The sequence below is a fragment of the Narcine bancroftii genome, chromosome 6 (assembly GCF_036971445.1).
Source record: "Narcine bancroftii isolate sNarBan1 chromosome 6, sNarBan1.hap1, whole genome shotgun sequence".
Lineage (NCBI taxonomy): Eukaryota > Metazoa > Chordata > Chondrichthyes > Torpediniformes > Narcinidae > Narcine > Narcine bancroftii.
This window is the reverse complement of record NC_091474.1, coordinates 64,004,315-64,022,459: the sequence shown is the minus strand read 5'-3', so window position 1 is coordinate 64,022,459 and position 18,145 is coordinate 64,004,315. Positions and strand designations below refer to the sequence as shown.

The 18,145-nt window shown below is 46.7% G+C and overlaps 1 protein-coding gene across 9 annotated transcripts in view; it reads left to right on the top strand.

Moving 5' to 3' along the window:
• The window catches only part of arid4b (AT-rich interaction domain 4B), a 239,110-nt gene that overhangs the window by 116,996 nt on the left and 103,969 nt on the right, over nt 1-18,145 (top strand). For all 9 annotated transcript variants that reach the window (XM_069885135.1, XM_069885139.1, XM_069885133.1 and 6 more), the window contains one exon: nt 8,893-8,983. In XM_069885135.1, the coding sequence (XP_069741236.1) occupies nt 8,893-8,983 (91 nt within the window). The remainder of the gene's footprint in view (nt 1-8,892; nt 8,984-18,145) is intronic.

Below are 18,145 nucleotides of genomic sequence, written 5' to 3'. Positions count from 1 at the left end.
CTCAGATCGCTTCATATGGCATGGACTATGCTGTGAAGTCTCTCTCTTTGGGCGAAGACCTGCTTACAATGTCAATGTGCCAAAATCCTGCGACACACCAAGGCACCATTACAATCCTTCCCACCTATGGAAAACAGATTCTTCCATTTCCACGTGGACATGGTAGGACCACTGCAATTCACCCAAGGGATGAGGTACCTGTTCTCTGTGGTTGACCGTTTCACACGCTGGCCAGAGGCAGTCCCTATGCCATCCTGTGACACAGAGACTTGCATGCGTCCTCTCACACATTACCTCCGACCGAGGAGCCCAGTTCACCTCCTCCCTGTGGTCAACACTATCAAAATTCTGTGGGTTGCCAGTTACACCACACGATTGCCTACCACCCCCAAGCGAACGGACTAGTGGAATGCTTTCACTGCCACTTGAAAGCATTTCTGAAAGCTCAACTCCAGGGCCCCAAACTGGATGGACGAACTCCCACGGGTCCTGCTCGGCATCCGCACAGTACCCAAAGAAGGCCTCCCAACCCCGTTGGCTGAGAGTCTATGGGACACCAGGTGACTTCCATTTCAGCTCCACTGAACCTCAACTCAATGCCATGGATGTCCTGCAGCATTTAAGGGACAGCAGACCCAACCCACGCCCACTCCCTACCACCACACACGGTACGCCACCCTGCCATGCCCCAGAAGATTTGAAAACTGCTGATTTTATTTACGTCAGGAACCCCTTTACAATGCCCCTACGATCAACCTTTTAAAGTGCTTAAGAGGGTTGAGATGGTTTTTACTCTGGACGTTAGGAGTAGACAGGACATGTTCACTATGGACCGTTTGAAACTTAGATGCCATGAAACCTTTCCCAGCCCCTCAGTTGCGGCAACTTCGCCATCCTCCTAAGGACTCTAAAACAAAAACTGTGAGAATTGTTTGCGATTCTGGGGTGGGTGTTACAGCGGTCCGATCCGGCCCCGTACTCAAGAGCGGAATCACCACAGCACACACCTCACTGAGGAGAAGCGCCATGGCTTATGAGCAGACTGTGAGAGCAAGCACCGCCCTTGAGACTGTGCGCTGATGTCACTCCCATGAGACAGCGCGGCAGGTGGGGGGTGGGTCTCGCAGTATTGCTTTTGTAGCGTGGTCTGTTTGAATAAGGAATCAGTTACTGGTTCACTCAGTTCGGTGCAGACGTGTTCCTTTCTTTTTGCAGTGCCACCATATTGGCAGGCACCAAGAGATTTCTTTAGGGAGTCCTTGTACCTTTTCTTTGGTGCACCTCTGTCACGGTGGCCAGTGGAGAGCTCGCCATATAGCACGATCTTGGGAAGGCGATGGTCCTCCATTCTGGAGACGTGACCCACCCAGCGCAGCTGGATCTTCAGCAGCGTGGACTCGATGCTGTCGACCTCTGCCATCTCGAGTACTTCGACGTTAGGGATGAAAGCGCTCCAATGAATGTTGAGGATGGAGCGGAGACAACGCTGGTGGAAGCGTTCTAGGAGCCGTAGGTGATGCCGGTAGAGGACCCATGATTCGGAGCCGAACAGGAGTGTGGGTATGACAACGGCTCTGTATACGCTTATCTTTGTGAGGTTTTTCAGTTGGTTGTTTTTCCAGAATCTTTTGTGTAGTCTTCCAAAGGCGCTATTTGCCTTGGTGAGTCTGTTGTCTATCTCGTATATATATAATACATATGGAAAAATCAAAGTTGAGCCCAAACATAACTATCTCTTTTGATACAGAGAAAGCATTTGATTGATTAGAATGATCTTTCTTATTTAAAATATTGAAAAAATTTGGTTTAGTCAGAAAGTTAACTGGTTAAGAACTCTTTACCATAAACCACAAGCCAAAATTATAACTAACATTCAGATGTCAGTGTTTTTTATCCCTTGAATAGATTGAGTAGACTGGAATGTCCTGTGTTTGTCTCTGGCACTTTTTATCCTAGCTATTGAACTACTGGCGGAGAATATATGGAGAGATCCGGACATTAAAGGTTTCAAAGGGCCGAATGACCGACTCCTGCTCCTATCTTCTGTTTCTATAAAATTATCTTATTTGCTGATGATGTGCTATTATGTGTATCTGACCCAGCTGAATCCTTGATAAAATACAAACAACTTTAGAAAAATATGGAAGAATATCAGGTTATAAAATAAATATGGACGAGTGAGATAATGCCATTGAAAATTTTTGATTATGAAAGATATCAAAAAGGTAATAGATATAAATAGAAAATAAATAATTAGAAATGAATACAAAGTAGCTAATGGGGCTTTATTTTGTTTTCCCAGCTAAGATAATTCCTAAGAGAATGATGAGGGTCCACTTGAAATAGTGAAATGGAACGAATGATTTGGCCGGGAAATACACCCAAGTTTATAACTAAGATGTACTGTGCTCTCCAGAGTGAAAGTACAAAACCAGGTTTACAGAGAGATGCGAGTCAGATGGAGGTGTTGCAATTGGTGTTTGGATAGCATGATGTCAATTATAAATGCTAGATACTGATTAGTACAATATAATTTCCTACACCAATTATATCTCACACCACAGAAGTTGCATAAATCAATATTGGAAATATCAGAAATGTATTTTAGGTGTGGGATAGAAATAGGACTGTTCTTACAAGCTACGTGGTTGTGTGTGAAGGTGACACCTTTCTGGCAGGATATTACTGAAATATTAATAACAGGTGGCCTTCACAGGCAACCTCCAAGTTGATTGGGTGTTAATTATGTAAGATTAACTGTGGCAGATAGTGTGCTTTGTCTCCTGTCTCTTTTAAACGCAAATTGCTTTTGTCAGTCGGAATCTGGAATATACCTGCATATTATATGAATGTGTGCATTGTATAAGTGAAAATAATGTAGTGTTATAACTAGAAACACGCCGACAGCATCGAATCCATGCTGCTGAAGATCCACCTGCGCTGGGTAGGTCACGTCTCCAGGTCGCCTTCCCAAGATCGTGTTATATGGCAAGCTCTCCACTGGCCACCGTGACAAAGGTGCACCAAAGAAGAGGTACAAGGACTGCCTAAAGAAATCTCTTGGTGCCTGCCACATTGACCACTGCCAGTGGGCTGATCTCGCCTCAAACCGTGCATCTTGGCGCCTCACAGTTCGGCAGGCAGCAACCTCCTTTGAAGAAGACCGTAGAGCCCACCTCACTGACAAAAGACAAAGGAGGAAAAACCCAACACCCAACCCCAACCAACCAATTTTCCCTTGCAACCGCTGCAACTGTGTCTGCCTGTCCCGCATCGGACTTGTCAGCCACAAATGAGCCTGCAGCTGACGTAGACATTAGCTCTCCATAAATCTTCGTCCGCGAAGCCAAGCCAAAGAAGAAGATAGGGTCAACAATCAATTTGCACACCAGTGATGGTTTTGCCATTTAATTGGGTACATATATTTATAAAGGTTATTGGAATCTACTCTTTCCCCTGAAATTGAAACACTTCAGCACTTTTTTTTATGCAACTCTAGATTGAGTTTAAACATTGTTTGACTTTTTGACTAACCACCTTTATAAAAAGAGAAATTGGACTATCCTGAGCAAGAGATGCCTAGTGTTTCTTTTTCTTAACCACTTCTTTCTGCATTTTCAGTAGGCCATTTCATGTTAGGCCTCCACCTGAAGGCCGGCTACAAGAGCGGATCTAAAACTTAAAACTTACCTTTCAGACAGCAGCCCTAAAAGGGTGCTCCAGCATCCCATTCATATCAAGAGGCACCTCATAACGCCCTCCAGAGCTGATGGAGGTGGGACGATTGGTGTTGCAGCACCACCCGTCATAAAAATGCAGCAGAGCAATGGCCGTCTTCCCTTCCCATAATCCCCGATGCAGCTGGTATGCTCTGTGGTTCCCAGAACAGTTCCGACTGCTTGGGGGATTATGGGAAGGGAAGATGGCCATTGATCTGCATTTTGAGCCACAGAGTTGCTGAAGGCTGAAGTGGCCTGATGAGGCTGTCACAGCCTGCACTGGCTGCCCCTGATGGCCTCAGCCACCCTGCCGGCTCCCGCTGATCCCCATTGACCAGATGCTCCCGAAGGCTCACGCTACCCCAATGGCTCCCACTGGGCCCGCTGCTCTGATGTCTCCTGCTGACAGCTCCAGCTGCCCCAACGGTCCCCATTGCCCAATGGCTCCTGTTACCCCAATGACTCCTGCTGGCCCCTGCTGCCCCAATGGCTCCCGCTGCCCCACCAGCCCATGCTGCCCCAATGGCTCAAACTGACTGCTCCTGCTGCCCCACTGGCCCCTGGTGACGGCTCCTGCTGCCCGTCAGCTCCCGCCCGGTGCCCCTACCTTGAGGGGGTCATGGAGGGAGAGTGGTGCGTGGGGAGATGGGTCGCGGGCTGACGGCATCATTAGCCCGCCCCTAATCAGCCACTTGCAGTGGCTATATATTCAGGTCAAGCGGCGGAGCACAGCGCTTTGCCGATTATCCTGCCCCGAGAAGAGTTGGAATCGGTGCCTCAGAACTAGCTAGCCACGTTGCAATCAGAAAGGTATGTGTTTAGGCGTAAGGGCAAAGAAACTCCGCCTTTACAGACAGGTGTTTTTCCTGCTTGAAAGTGTTTATTGTTTCTTTTCCATCCATTTCCCACTACCCTCAGTCCCCAGATCAGGAAATACAGAGGCAATTTTTGACGGCAACATGACATCATAAGTTGAAAAAAATTTCACCGAACGTGCTCATGTGGTGACAGCAGGAAGGTGGAATGGTTGGTGTATGAGTTAGTCCAACACCTTTTTAGCGCCAGCGATCAGGACCAGACTGGGGTTCAAGTCCCGTACATCTATAAGGAGTTTGTATGTTCTCTCTGTGTTTGCATGGGTTTTGTCTGGGGCCTCCAGTTTCCTCCCACCATTCAAAACATATTTGGGGTGTAGGTTAATGGGGTGTAAATTGGGCGACATGAACTTGTGGGCTAATATAGCCCATTACCGTGCTGTATGTCTATGTTAAAAAATTAAAAGTCGGCAGGTCAGGCATGGGGAAATTGTCCTCATTTCAGGTAACTCTCTGCCCTCCCTCTTTCTGTTTCTTCTTTATCCTCCACTGTACTTGATTCTCTGTTCTCCCCAGAGTCGGCATCGGAACAAATCTAATTTCAGGACATTAGGGTAACTTTGGTGGGGGGGGGGGCACTGATTTTTCAGTAGTGTTAGACTTGTGGGAGGGAGGTTGGCGGTGGCAGTGTCAGACAGTGGAGGGGTGGCAGTGTTGGACCTGGGGGGGGGGGTGGGGGTGGCAGCGGCAGGAGCAGGGACTTTGGGCTCTCGGGTAGGATCGGTGACAGTGGTGGGGAGGTGTCTAGGTTTGGAGTGGAGACCTTAGGCTTCCAGACTGGATTGGTGACAGTGGGGGAGAGGTTTCAGGGATTGGTGTCGGCAGATACAAGTATTTTGCTGATGCTACTGGACTGCTTAAAGCCATTGCTCAGTTATCTGAAAAATGTAGTTAACTGATACACGTCCTGTCCCGAGCAAGTAGAATAATTGGAAACGTACTCTATCCTGAATATCTGTTTTGTATTCTTCACATCCCCGCTGATGGTTATCAGATTGGTAGAACTGCAGAATATGGTGGCTTCACCTACTTAAGGGATGAACTGACTATTAGGAGCACAGGATTCTGTTGACACCGTGGTTGTGAAAAAACATACAAATACTGGAGAAACTCAGCAAGTCAAACAGTGCCTTTATGTAGCAAAAGTGAAGATACATCACCAATGTTTCGGGCTTGAGCCTTTCATCAAGGTGTGGGGAAAACGACACTGTATATATTTGAAAAGAAAAATGTATGTATCTTGATCAATGTGGTTTATAGTGTGAAAAATAAAAAAAATTAAAAAAAAAAGGTGTGGGGAACATGAGAGATGTCTGAACAAAAGGGGGGAGATGATAGGTGGAGAGGTGGAAGTAGGAACTGGAATGACTAGTTAAAGGGGGAGTGGTGGGAAGGCAAGCTGATTAGTGGAATGCATTGAACTCATTGTTCATGGCCTGGGATTGGAGAGTGCCCAAATGAAAAATTAGGTGTTTTCCTTCCAATCTGTGGGTGGTCAAGGTGGGGTAGTGTGAAAGGCCATGGACAGATATGTGAGCTTGAGAGTGTGACTCAGAATTGAAATGGTTGGCTACAGGGAGGTTGCTTTTGTTGCAGACGGAGAAGAGGTGCTAATTTGCGACCAGTATCTCCGATGTAGAGAAGGCCACAGAGGGTGCACCAGATGCAGTAAATTAGTTCTTTGGAGATACAGGTGAAATGTCTGTTTGGGACCTCAGTCTGTGGTGAGGGAGGAGTTGTGGGTGCAAGTTTTACATCTCCAACAACCACAGTGGAAGGTGTCAGTCGGGGGGCAATGGGTGGGGAGGGAAGAGTGCACAAGGGAGTTATGGAGCGAGTGATCCCTATGAAAGTCTGAGAGGGGAGGAGAAGGAAAAATGTGTCTGGTGGAAATTCCGGCAGATAATGTATTAGATATGGAGGCTGGTGGGGTGGTAGGTGAGGATGAGGGGATTCTGTGTTTATTGTTGCTATGGGTGGGGGGGACTAGAGCAGATGAGCGGGGAATGGAGGAGATGTGGGTGAGGGTTGAGTTAATAGTGGAGAAGGGGAAGCCACGTTTGTGGAAGAAGACAGACATTTCAGAGACTCTTGGGAGCAGATACGGAGGAGACTGAGAAATTGAGAGAAGGGGATGGAGACCTTGCAGGGGACAGGGTGTGAGGACGAGTATCAGGAGCGACTGACTATGCTTAGCCTTTGAGACGAGAATATAAAAACTTTTCAAAGGGGGATGATGATGTGGATGCTGGTAGGATTGTAGGGAAGTGGAGAACAGGAGATCACATTCTCAGAAGAATATGTCAGTCCATTGAGGATTGAAAATTTGTGATTGTCCCAAACTATCCTGATGGCTCTGATTACTTGGTCATTAAGTATATTCAAGGCCAATATTGAAAGATTTTTGGTTGGAATGTAGAAGTTGAAGCTTGAATAGTAGAATAGGTTCAAGGAGCTAACAGGTGATCTCCCATTACTTATTCTTTTGCTGTGCATCAGATGTTATTTTATTTCAGCCTTCTGGGGGAAGAGTGACCCTTGCTCAGTAGTTAGCTACTTTAATGTGGAATAATAGATATTAACTGCAAAGCATGTGCTCATTAGGATTAGTCACCTGCTCTAGTATCCTGTGATTCTAACACATTAATTAACAAAGACTAATTTATTGTAAAGCAGTGCATCAATTGTCCAAGCTGATTTATGAACCTTTTGATTGAATGAGCACAAGATTGTGTAATGCAAAAGATATTTTCAAATGCTCTGAATTCTGTACAACCTTTGCCAACAGACAGCCCTTGCATTTACTAAACTATTACCTCTGTACAGTATGCATGTTTAATTCCCTTTTACAGGATGTCTTGTTTGGGGATAAAAAGCACTTGGCATTGAATCTGCTAAATCATTTATATCAGACAGCTTACTCCCATCCCCTGCCTCATTTCAGTCCAGTAAAGAGCAACACTCTTTCCATGCTGGTGAGCCAGAACTTGATGTATTCTTCCCTTATCCATGCTTTCAAGTAAACACTTTCAAAGCTTTTCTGATCAACCACTGTTTCCACCCTCTGTAAACTGAAGCCTTTCCATATTCTAACTTGTTTCTTCCTTATTTCAGCTATTTTCACAAACCTGACTCACCTTAAGTCCAATTTAGCATGCAAAATTCTTATCCTTGTTTAAATACATTTATGGCCTTCCCTTCTCTCCAAAGCTTCTCCAGTTCAAAGACCCTCTAACAACAGTGGCATCTCTGATTTTCATGGTTACCTTTATGTAGCAACTATGCCTTTATCTACCTGAGGTTGAAATTCCTTTCATAATATATTCAAACCTTTAGTTGTCCCTCATGTAACAATGCTTCATAAAACCCATCTCTTTGACCAAGTTTTGATTAGTTTTCCAGATATCTCCCTCAGTTGTCGAGTATCAAAATTGTTGAATGATCTCCTGTGAATTTTTTTGGAGAATCTTTGTTTCTGTCTACATTGGGTAACTGTGATAACCCCAGCTGGGGAAGTTATGTTTGAGTGATTACTAAGTAAATTAAACTTCATAACAACACTGACACAAGTGATTCAGATAAATTTTACTCAGATAATTTTTCTGTAATTATGCTTGTATCCCTGAATTCTCCGGGATAAATTGCCCTGCTTTTATTGGAAGAAATCGGTATAAACTCAATTTTCTGGAGTAAATTGACCTGATTAAGAGTATAAAAATTGCAGTGAACTTAGACAAATGCTTGTCACATATCTAGCTCATTGTCTGTGGCAATGGTCAGTACATTTTGTTTTACTTTATATACTTAAAGGCACAAAACAAGAAAATACCAGCTAGTCCAACTAGCCTATTACAATTCATTTATCGAAACTTTCTCATCTACCCAAAAGAAAAAATTATTTTGCTGTCTTGTGATTCAAACCAGTCCAATTTTTTATATGAGCCCAGTATTATCAACAAAGATTGCTTATTTATTTCTGGTGACATTATTGGCCATTCAGGAACCCATCCAGCACCTGAGAGTCAGCAATCATTAACTAGCCAAGGAGCATTCTAGAGCTGTGCTACTCTCTGGAAAAATACTTTGTTAAAGGTGCTGTGTTAATTGACGTCGTTGTTTGTGAATCTGGCCCCTGTTTCATTTAATGAAGGTCAGCTGCAAGAGAAAAAATAGGCTACTTCTGTGCATTTCTCAAAAAGGAGGATGCACTCTGAGCAGGCCTCAGGTGAATCTTTTCAATAATGACAGCTGTAAGACACAGACGATGTGTTACTGATCGGTTGTGACTTACATTGTAGGTTGGAGCAGTTGTTGAAGTCAAGAACCCCGATGGAACTTGCCAAGAAGCAATCATCAATAAGCTGACTGATGCAAGCTGGTACACTGTAGGTAAGAAAACATTTAAACTATGCTGATCTTAACAGTGATATATAGGGAAAAGTAAAATCTTAGGAACAAGTATCAAATAATGGGAAAACTATAGGAGACCATTGCCAGGTTCAGAGTGAATTTTTACTCGGAAGGGCATTGAGTGATAATGAAGAGCAGGATTTGTTTAAGGTAAGTTTTATTTAACTTGATTTGATTTCTTTGATTGTTATTACCAAAAATGGGGTTATTAACAAAATATGAAGCCCATGTAGGCAAGGTAGTTAAGGAGAAGTGTGAGGCATCAGTTTGGGTAAATATACTAAGAAAAGAATTATTGGGTATTTTGACATATTTTAAAGTAGGTAAGTTGCCAGGTGTCACAGACTGCTGAGAAAAATGTATTAAGTTTTGAACATTGTTTTCCAATCCTCTCTAGGCTGCTAACTTTGTATGTCGTTTTAAAATGGTGAAAGGAATAGCCCAGGTACTAGAAGCCAATTAATATTGTGACAGAGCATTATTAAGAAAATTGTGGATTAATCAAGAATATTTATTATGGATTTGTAGAGTGAAGGTTGTATTAAATGTATCAGGAAAGACAAGAATATGGTCTGCATGAAGTTTAGCAAGTTTTAAATTTGGTAGATGAATAGTAAAAGTCAGTTTGGTGAGTATTTTTGTGATTTGGAAGGCTATTTACAGCTGGGATTTGAAAGTCTGAGTGAAAGGCTCCTATTTCTGGCATTAATACAGATGTGAGGGCATGATAAAGAAATTTTAATTTGCTATTACATACACATGTGATGGAAATGTTGACAGTCTCACCACAGCATGAAAGCAGTCTTGTGGTAAATTGCTATTTTAAGGCTGGAGGGATAAAGGACGGTAGGTATAGGTGTTTTTCAGGTCTCATTAGTACAACCATTGCTATATTTGATCTACTGCAATCATTTAGACATGTGGGTGCAGGCCTCAATTTCAGAATTTGCATTTGACATACCTTATATACTTGTTAAAAGTTCACTCTCCCCTTTTTTTAGGTTCAAATATTACATTTTCTTTATATCGCATCAATCCCCCCTACTATGTTTGGCCCTGACTGCTCGCCCATCCGAGCTCCTGACACACTGACTGCCAACCCTCACCTCAGCCGCCTGCTCATCCTACACCCTGACTGCCTGCCCATCTCAGCTTCTGACCCGCCGCCCATCTGAGCTCTCAATGCCCCAACTGCCCCACATTCGAGCTCTTGATGCCCCGAATGCTCGCCCATCCAAGCTCCTGATGCCCCAACTGCGGATCCTCACCTCAGCTGCCTGTCCTCCGGATCGACTGTGAACCCTCACTTCAGTTACCTGCCTAACTGAGCTCCCTACACCCCGACTGTGCACTCTCACCTCAATTACCTGCCCATCCAAGCTCCCGACGCCCTGACTGTGGATCCTCACCCCGGTCGACTGCCCTCTGAAGCTCCCTGTGCCCCGACTGTGAGCCCTCACCTCAGTTACCTGCCCATTTGAGCTCCCTATGCCCTGTCTGAGGATCCTTGCCCCAGCTGCCCATCCGAGCCCCCGACTGTGGATCCTCGCTCTAGTTGCCTGCCTATCTGAGCCCCCAACACCTTGACCATGGATCCTCGCCCCAGCCGCCTGCTCATCCGAGTCCCAATACCCCGACGATGGATCCTCGCTCTAGTCGCCTGCCCATCTATGCTGCCAACTGCCTGTCCGTCCAAGCTCCCGACACCCTCACTGTGGATCCTCACCCCGATCACCTGCCCATTCAAGCCCCTGATGCCCCAACAGTGGATTCTTGCCCCAGTTGCCTGTCTACGACAGTGGGTTCTTGCCCTTGTCCCCTGCCCATCTGAGCTCTATACACCCTGACCATGGATCCTCACCCGGCCGTCTGCCCATCCAAGCTCCCAATACCTCAACCGTGGATCCTCTGGCTGCTTGGCGATCTATGCTCCCGGTCACCTGCTCATCCAAGCTCTGTACACCCTGACCATGAATCTTTGCCCTGGCCGCCCACCCATCCAAGCCCCCAACGCCCCAACAATGGATCCTTGCGTCAGTCAACTGCCTATCTGAGCTCCTGACACCTTGACAGTGGATTCTCGCCCTTGCCCCCTGCCCATCTGAGCTCCCAACACCCTGACTGTGGATCCTTGCCCTGGCCGCCCACCCATCCATCTGAGTCCCCAACTGTATTCTTGCCCCGGCCACACACCCATCCATCCGAGCCCCCAACGCCCCAACAGTGGATCGTTGCCCCAGTCAACTGCCTATCTGAGCTCCCGACACCCCGACAGTGGATTGTCACCCTTGCCCCCTGCCCATCTGAGCTCCCAACACCCTGACCGTGCATCCTCTCTCCGGCCACCTGCCCATCCATGCTTCCCCGATCACCTACCCATCTGAGCTCCCCACACCCCGAATGCCTGCCCATCCAAACTCCTGACACCCTGACCGCCTGCCTATACATTATTCCAATGCCTCGACCACAGATCTTTGTCCCAGCTGCCTGCCCATTGGAGCTCCTGATCCCTCAACAGCGGATCCTTGCCTCAGCCACCTGCCGTCCTGAGCTCCCAATGCCCAAACCACGAACCCTCGCCTCAGCTGCTTGCCCATCTGAGCTCCTGAGGCCTGACTGTGATCCTCATCGAAGCCACCCATTTGAGCTGCCGACGCCCCAACTAGAGATCCTTGCCTTGGCCACATGCTTGCCCAAGCTTCTGACACCCCAACCGCGGATCCTCAACTTGGCCATCCTCGGCTCATTTGTCCACCCATCCAAGCTCCTGACACCCCAACTGCAGATCCTTGCCTCAGTCACCCACCCATCCAAGCTCCCTATCCCCCGACTGCGGATCCTCGGCCCAGCAGCCCGCCCATCTGAACTTCCGATGCCCTGAATGTGGATTTACCACCCTGTCCCAGCATTGGAGCTCCCCACGCCTCAAACAATGCAGATACTTACCACGGTCATAAGTTGTATCCAAGTAAAAGTTGACCCCCCCAAATTTGACCCAAAAAATTGGTCCCCAAAACTTACTTGTGTAACTAAGTGAGAAATGAACTAAACAGTAAGGATGATATTTCTAAACTTCAAAGAGGCAGATTGACAGAATTAGTAGACAGATGATAGACAACATTTAGCACCAAAATATGCAGTCTTGGAGTTTTGGAGGAAGAAAGAAAAATAATATAAAAAGCTGTACTGTATTATTTTAAAGTGAGCTCAAAAACAGGGAAAAGTCAATAAATATTTGAAGATGGATGTACCCTGACATATAAGCAGAGACTGAGGAATAAAGCAACAGTGGTGAAGACGGTGAACGTATGGTCGAGGGAGGCGGAGGAGCACCTGCAGAATTGCTTTGGTCCACATTCAAGGACTCATTCTTAAACTTGAATGAATATGGCATGACTGTAACCGACTTCATCAAGACCTGCACAGATGAGTGTGTGTCGATGTGCACATACCATGAAAGCTGTGGATGAATCAAAAAATTCACAACCTGCTTAGGGCAAGGCAAGTGGAGATCCAGGTCTCTACAGGAAGTCCAGGTGTGATGTACAGATGCCATCACAGCAGCAAAGAGAAAGTTGCGAGGGAAGATGGAGTCAGAATTAGATACTCGGCAGCTATGGCAAGGATTGCAGGCCATTACATCGTACAAGGTAGGCTGAACACCATAAATAGCTGTGATGCTTCACTACCCAATGAACTGAATTGAATGCCTTTTATGCTCGCTTTGAAAAGGAGAACTCAGTGGTACCAAGGAGAATCTCTGCAGAAGCTGATGAACCTGTTAAGTCTGTCTCTGAGGCCAATGTCAGAACCTCCTTCAATAGACCTCAGGCCGTGATGGCGAACCTAGTAGGGTACTGAAAATTTGTGGCACCCAATTAGTCAGACTGTTCAAGGACATTTTCAATCTCTCATTGCTGCGGTTGGAGGTTCCCACCTACTTCAAAAGGCCATCAATGATCCATAGATCCAGAAAGAGCAGAGTGAGCTGCTTCAATGACAGGTAGCACTTGCATCTACTGTCATGAAATGCTATGAGAGGTTGGACATGGACAGAATTAACTTGTACCTCAGTAAAGATCTGGACCCACTCTAATTCACCCTTCACACAATCGCTTCACAGCAGATGCAAGATCTCCCCATAGCTCTGGATCACCTAGACAACAACAACTTGTTCATCAGGCTACTTTTCATTGATAGCACCTCAGCTTTCAAAGCCATCATACCCTCTGTACTGGCCAACAGCTCAAAATCCTGGGCCTCTGCATCCCCTTCTGCAACTTGTCTTCCACTTTGGAAGACCACCATCAGTATGAATCGGAAACATCTCCTCTGAGTTGAGTGGTGTCACAACAACATCCTTGCACTCAACATTAGCAAAACCAAGGAGGTGATTGCGGACTTCAGGAGGGGGAGATCAGGAGAACACAAACCAGTCCTCATCAAGGGGGTCAGCAGAGGAAAAGATTAAGAACTTCAAGTTCCTAGGTGTCAACATCTCTGAGGATCTGTCCTGGGGCTTCTGTGTTGTTGCAATCATGAAAAAGGCTCTCCAGCGGCTATACTGAGGAGATTTGGTATGTCGCCAAATACTCCTACACATTTCTATAGGTGTACCATGTAGAGCATTCTGACTGGTTGCATCACTGTTTGGTCTGGAGATGCCAGTGCACAGGACAAGAAAAACTGCAGAAAGTTGTGAGTTCGGACAATGCCATCATCGGCCTCAGTCTTCACTCCATTGAGGATATCTACAAGAGGCAGTGGCTTAAGAAAGCAGCCTCTTTCCTCAAGGACCCTCACCACCCAAGCCATACCCTTATCACACTGCTGCTAAGGAGGTAGAGGAGCCTAAAGATTAACTCACTGCGGCACAAAGACAGCTTCTTCGCATCAGATTTCTAAATGGACAATGAACCACAGACACTATATCACTTTCTCTTTTGCACTAATTTATTTGCTTCTTAAAATGTAATTTCACAATATATGCACCTGTAAATGCAGCTGCAAGACAAGGAATTTCATGACAAGTTTATGGCAATAAATTCTGATTCTAATTCTCATTCTAAGATGCATTAAAACTCTGACAATCCAGGATCCTGAGTACTTGGTGCTGTTCTGGCAGATTTTCCAGACTATTGGATGTATGTTCTATTTATGCATAACAGGCTTTTAGTTCACTTGTTAGTTGTAACACAGCAGTGTAATAAATTTTTCAGTGTGTTAAGTGAGCTCAAGGAAACCAAGCTTGGTAAATTTCAAGGGAGTGTGGGAAGGAGGTCCTGTTCATTTTCCAAGTGAATGTGAAGTTGAGTTTTGACTGATTGTAGGAGAAAGGGCCATAGTGAGTTTCTGGGCTCATGGAGCCCCTGTGTATTTTTAAAAAATCACAGGACAAATGTCTTCGGTGAGTTTAAAACAAGCACTGGAAATAAAAACCCACTGAGCTATGTAACTCCTTCACTCACCAGAAACCACTGAGAATCTCTTCCCATGTTTCTTGTAAATTCACTGAAGCTATTTCGGTGCTCCTTGTACACTCACCAAGTCCCCATTGCCATACTCCATTTGAATTCAATGTTGCCCTTGGGAGCAAAGCTCTGGTTAGAAGGAGTGAGTTTAAAACAAGCACTGGAAATAAAAACCCACTGAGCTATGTAACTCCTTCACTCACCAGAAACCACTGAGAATCTCTTCCCATGTTTCTTGTAAATTCACTGAAGCTATTTCGGTGCTCCTTGTACACTCACCAAGTCCCCATTGCCATACTCCATTTGAATTCAATGTTGCCCTTGGGAGCAAAGCTCTGGTTAGAAGGAGTTTGGTGTTTCTGAAAACTCAGAAAGCAAAATGTGCTTTTTTAAAAATTTTTTTTATTTTTCACACTATGAACCATATCAATCAAAATACATACAAACATTTCCCTCTTAAATATACACATTGGCATTTTCTCCCCTTTAGATAGCAAAATGTGTTGATGGGGAATATTAACAAAGCATCTGATAAAATATGGATCTGTAAATTGTAAAATGCTTTTTTATTTTCTTCATTTTCCAATTTATTGGGATTTATTTATTCTATTAGAGATATTGTAAAACAGAGTGGAGGGGTTGAAAAGAGTAGATGTCATGAAAATATGTTCATCAACACTTGGGGACTCATCAATATCTGACAAATAAATCCAATAAATATTTATCCATGGACCAGTGTGAATGTGGAACTTGATATCAGAGATAATGTTTGAGGGTAATGATGTGGATCCATTGTATTGGGAAGGGTTGTGGCTGTCATGTGACAGCACTGCCCCCTACCTAGTCAGAGGACACACCAGCTGCCAATCAAGGTTTGGTTCCAGCTCCATCCATTAGTGCAAACCCTGCTGTTGGAACCATATAAATTACATGAACTGCACTCTTCAACATGCCTGCACTTGGCCTTGGGCCATTGGCTGTTGTAATTGGATTAACCCTCCTGGCATCGAGCCATTGGCTTCCTGTAAATGATCTGGGATGGACCCTCTAGCATTATAAAGGGCCATGCTTTCCTTTGCTCTCTCTCTTGACTCCTCGTGGTCCGTGAGTATTGGGTTGGGATGAGTCCTGAGGCCACTTAGTTAGTGCTGTGTCCGTACAGGTCAAGGGGAGTGGGTACGTGGCATTACCTTGATCTGGTTGTTTACTGTATGTGTTTTTGTGTCATTCCTAAGTTTTGTCGGTTTTCCCTCATTACCTGCAGTGCACATTCATCACCTTGTGAACTGTGTGTTTAAGTTAATTTAGTGTTTAGATTCCGTTGTTTCCTCTGCATCTCTTGAGAATAAACTTGTGCTTTGTACCTCGATCTCGGTCTGGTTCTTAACCTGTGGGACCCACATGAACCTACACATCACAATTGGCGCTGTGAGCAGGGTCCCAAGGGTTTTGGTCAAGTACAGACAAGAGGGAGATGATCTGGAAGAAGGGAAAGAAAGCCAGTACTGGCCCAAGAGACAGAATTCCCAGGTAGACTGATGACAGGGAGGGATTCACGAGTCTGGCCAACATGCTAGCAGACTTCGGAAAGTCCGTGGACTGATCTGAGCAGCCGGACCCCCATGGCGAGTGAATGGGGCACTGCGTGGTAGCCCTTTTTAAGAGGTCAGGGTTCCCCAAGGCAAAAGGGAGTCAGAGGGGTGCTTGCTGGCTGTTGACGTCACTGCTATGACACCACGTAGGGATTGTAAATCATCTGGTGGGAAAGCTGCAGATCATCTCTAATCAAAGAGATAAGGAAATGGAAGCCATGGGGTGGAGCTGCACCATGCTGTAGGAAGTACTCCCTGCTTCCCAAAGCAGGGCAAGCAACCTGGAATCCCGAAGCACAGAGGTCGCTTGCCGACTGGTGCAGCTCCAGCAGGCGTGGCAGGTGGTTGCCAGACACAATCAAAATTCAAGCCTTGGTCTGGCAGGGGGAGCACCGGATGCTTGGCTGGGGAATGGGGCCATTTGGATGGACAGTGACAGAGGAGGGACGCCTGGGGAGCTGGGGTCCCATCACAACCTCCCATTTCCCCCAATGCCAAGCTCTTTCAAGTCTGGCCCGTCACCACGCAGTCCCACGTCCTCTGCAGAAGAGAGGGAAGTGAAGTGGAGGAGGTAGTAGCTGGGGGTCATGCCCGGAACCACTTGGAGATGATCGAAACTCAGGATTTCTCACTGAAGGAGCTCACTCTGCTGGCAGACTGACACCGCCAGCGGCCAGGTGAGCACCTTGCCATGTGGCTGCTCAGACTGTGGGATGAGTGGGGAGGGGGTTCCAACTCTGCCCTCTCCCACCAGGAGGCCAGCACCCTGGGGAACCTCTCTGACTCTCAGACGGTCAACAATGTCCTGCAGGCACCACCAGAGGGGATCAGGAACAGGACATCCTTCTGGGAACGCATGGTCGCAGCCATATGGGTTCGGTATCCCACTTGCCTGGAGTGGAACCTCCACAGGAGGCCACACTGGACCACAGTAGGGGAGGGTACCAGGTCATTGGGGAATGGGGCCTGATCAATGGGATTTAGGAGGGGACCATCGACCAAAATTTTATTGAAAATACAAGGGTGACCGCCGCACTCAGGCACCTCATAACCATTATAGACCCTGACTTCAAATCAGTCATCCTACCCCTCATGGAGCCCGCTACCGGGAAGATGGTTCAGGATGCCATCACCCCTCTGGAAGGGTTGGAGTATATATGCCTCGGGAGGTGACTGCCCTAATCTGCAAGGCAGAGGCCAGGACCTGGGACCCGAGCCCCCCTGTGCCGCTTAAGCAGCCTTACTTCGACCTACTGTGCATGGGGGTGGACCCCAGTAGCATTGATGGGGTCCCCACATCTGCCCAGTATGCACGCTGGAAGGAGCTATGTAGGGGAAAGCTTGGCCAGGGCAAGACAGGTGGTCACCGGGAGCACCTCCAACCCCCACACCACAAAGCCAGCTCAGGCTGTCGCACCCACCACCCCACCTGACCCCATCTCCCCAGCCATTAAAGTTGAGATTAGGCAGCAGTTGTGACAGGAGATATCCATGCTTGCCATGCTTGGTCAGCCTATGCAGGTGACCCATGCCCCAGCAGGATACCTGGTCACAACTGTGTGCCCCGATTTTAAAGTCAGTGGTCTTGCCCTCATGGTAACGGCTAATGGGAAGTATGTGTGGGATGCCATCACCCTCCTGGAAGGACTAGAATACATGCAGGTCGGTGGGGCAGTAATGAGGACTGGAAACACATTCCCTCCCCGCTTTACGCGCAGGCAACTGTTCTTGGATCTGCTGTGTATAGGGGTTGACCATACCAGCATAGATGGGATCCTGACCTCTGCCATTTACGCCCTGTGGAAAGTGTTTTGTGGGGGTGGGGGGGGGTGGAAAGCCAGGGGATAACCTACAACCACGTTGGGATAAAGTCTAGGGGTGCTCCTGCCAACCCTGTCTCTGCTCCTTCCCCACTTGAAACAGTCTCTTCTGCCCTCAAGTTCAGAGTGGAGTTCAGAGACCTGGTGAGACAGAAACTGTCCCATCTGCACCAGCAGAAACCCTCACCCATGGGGTGGCAGACCCCCCACCTCACCCTCCTGTAGGATGAAGGCCAGGGCCCCCAACACATTTGTTCC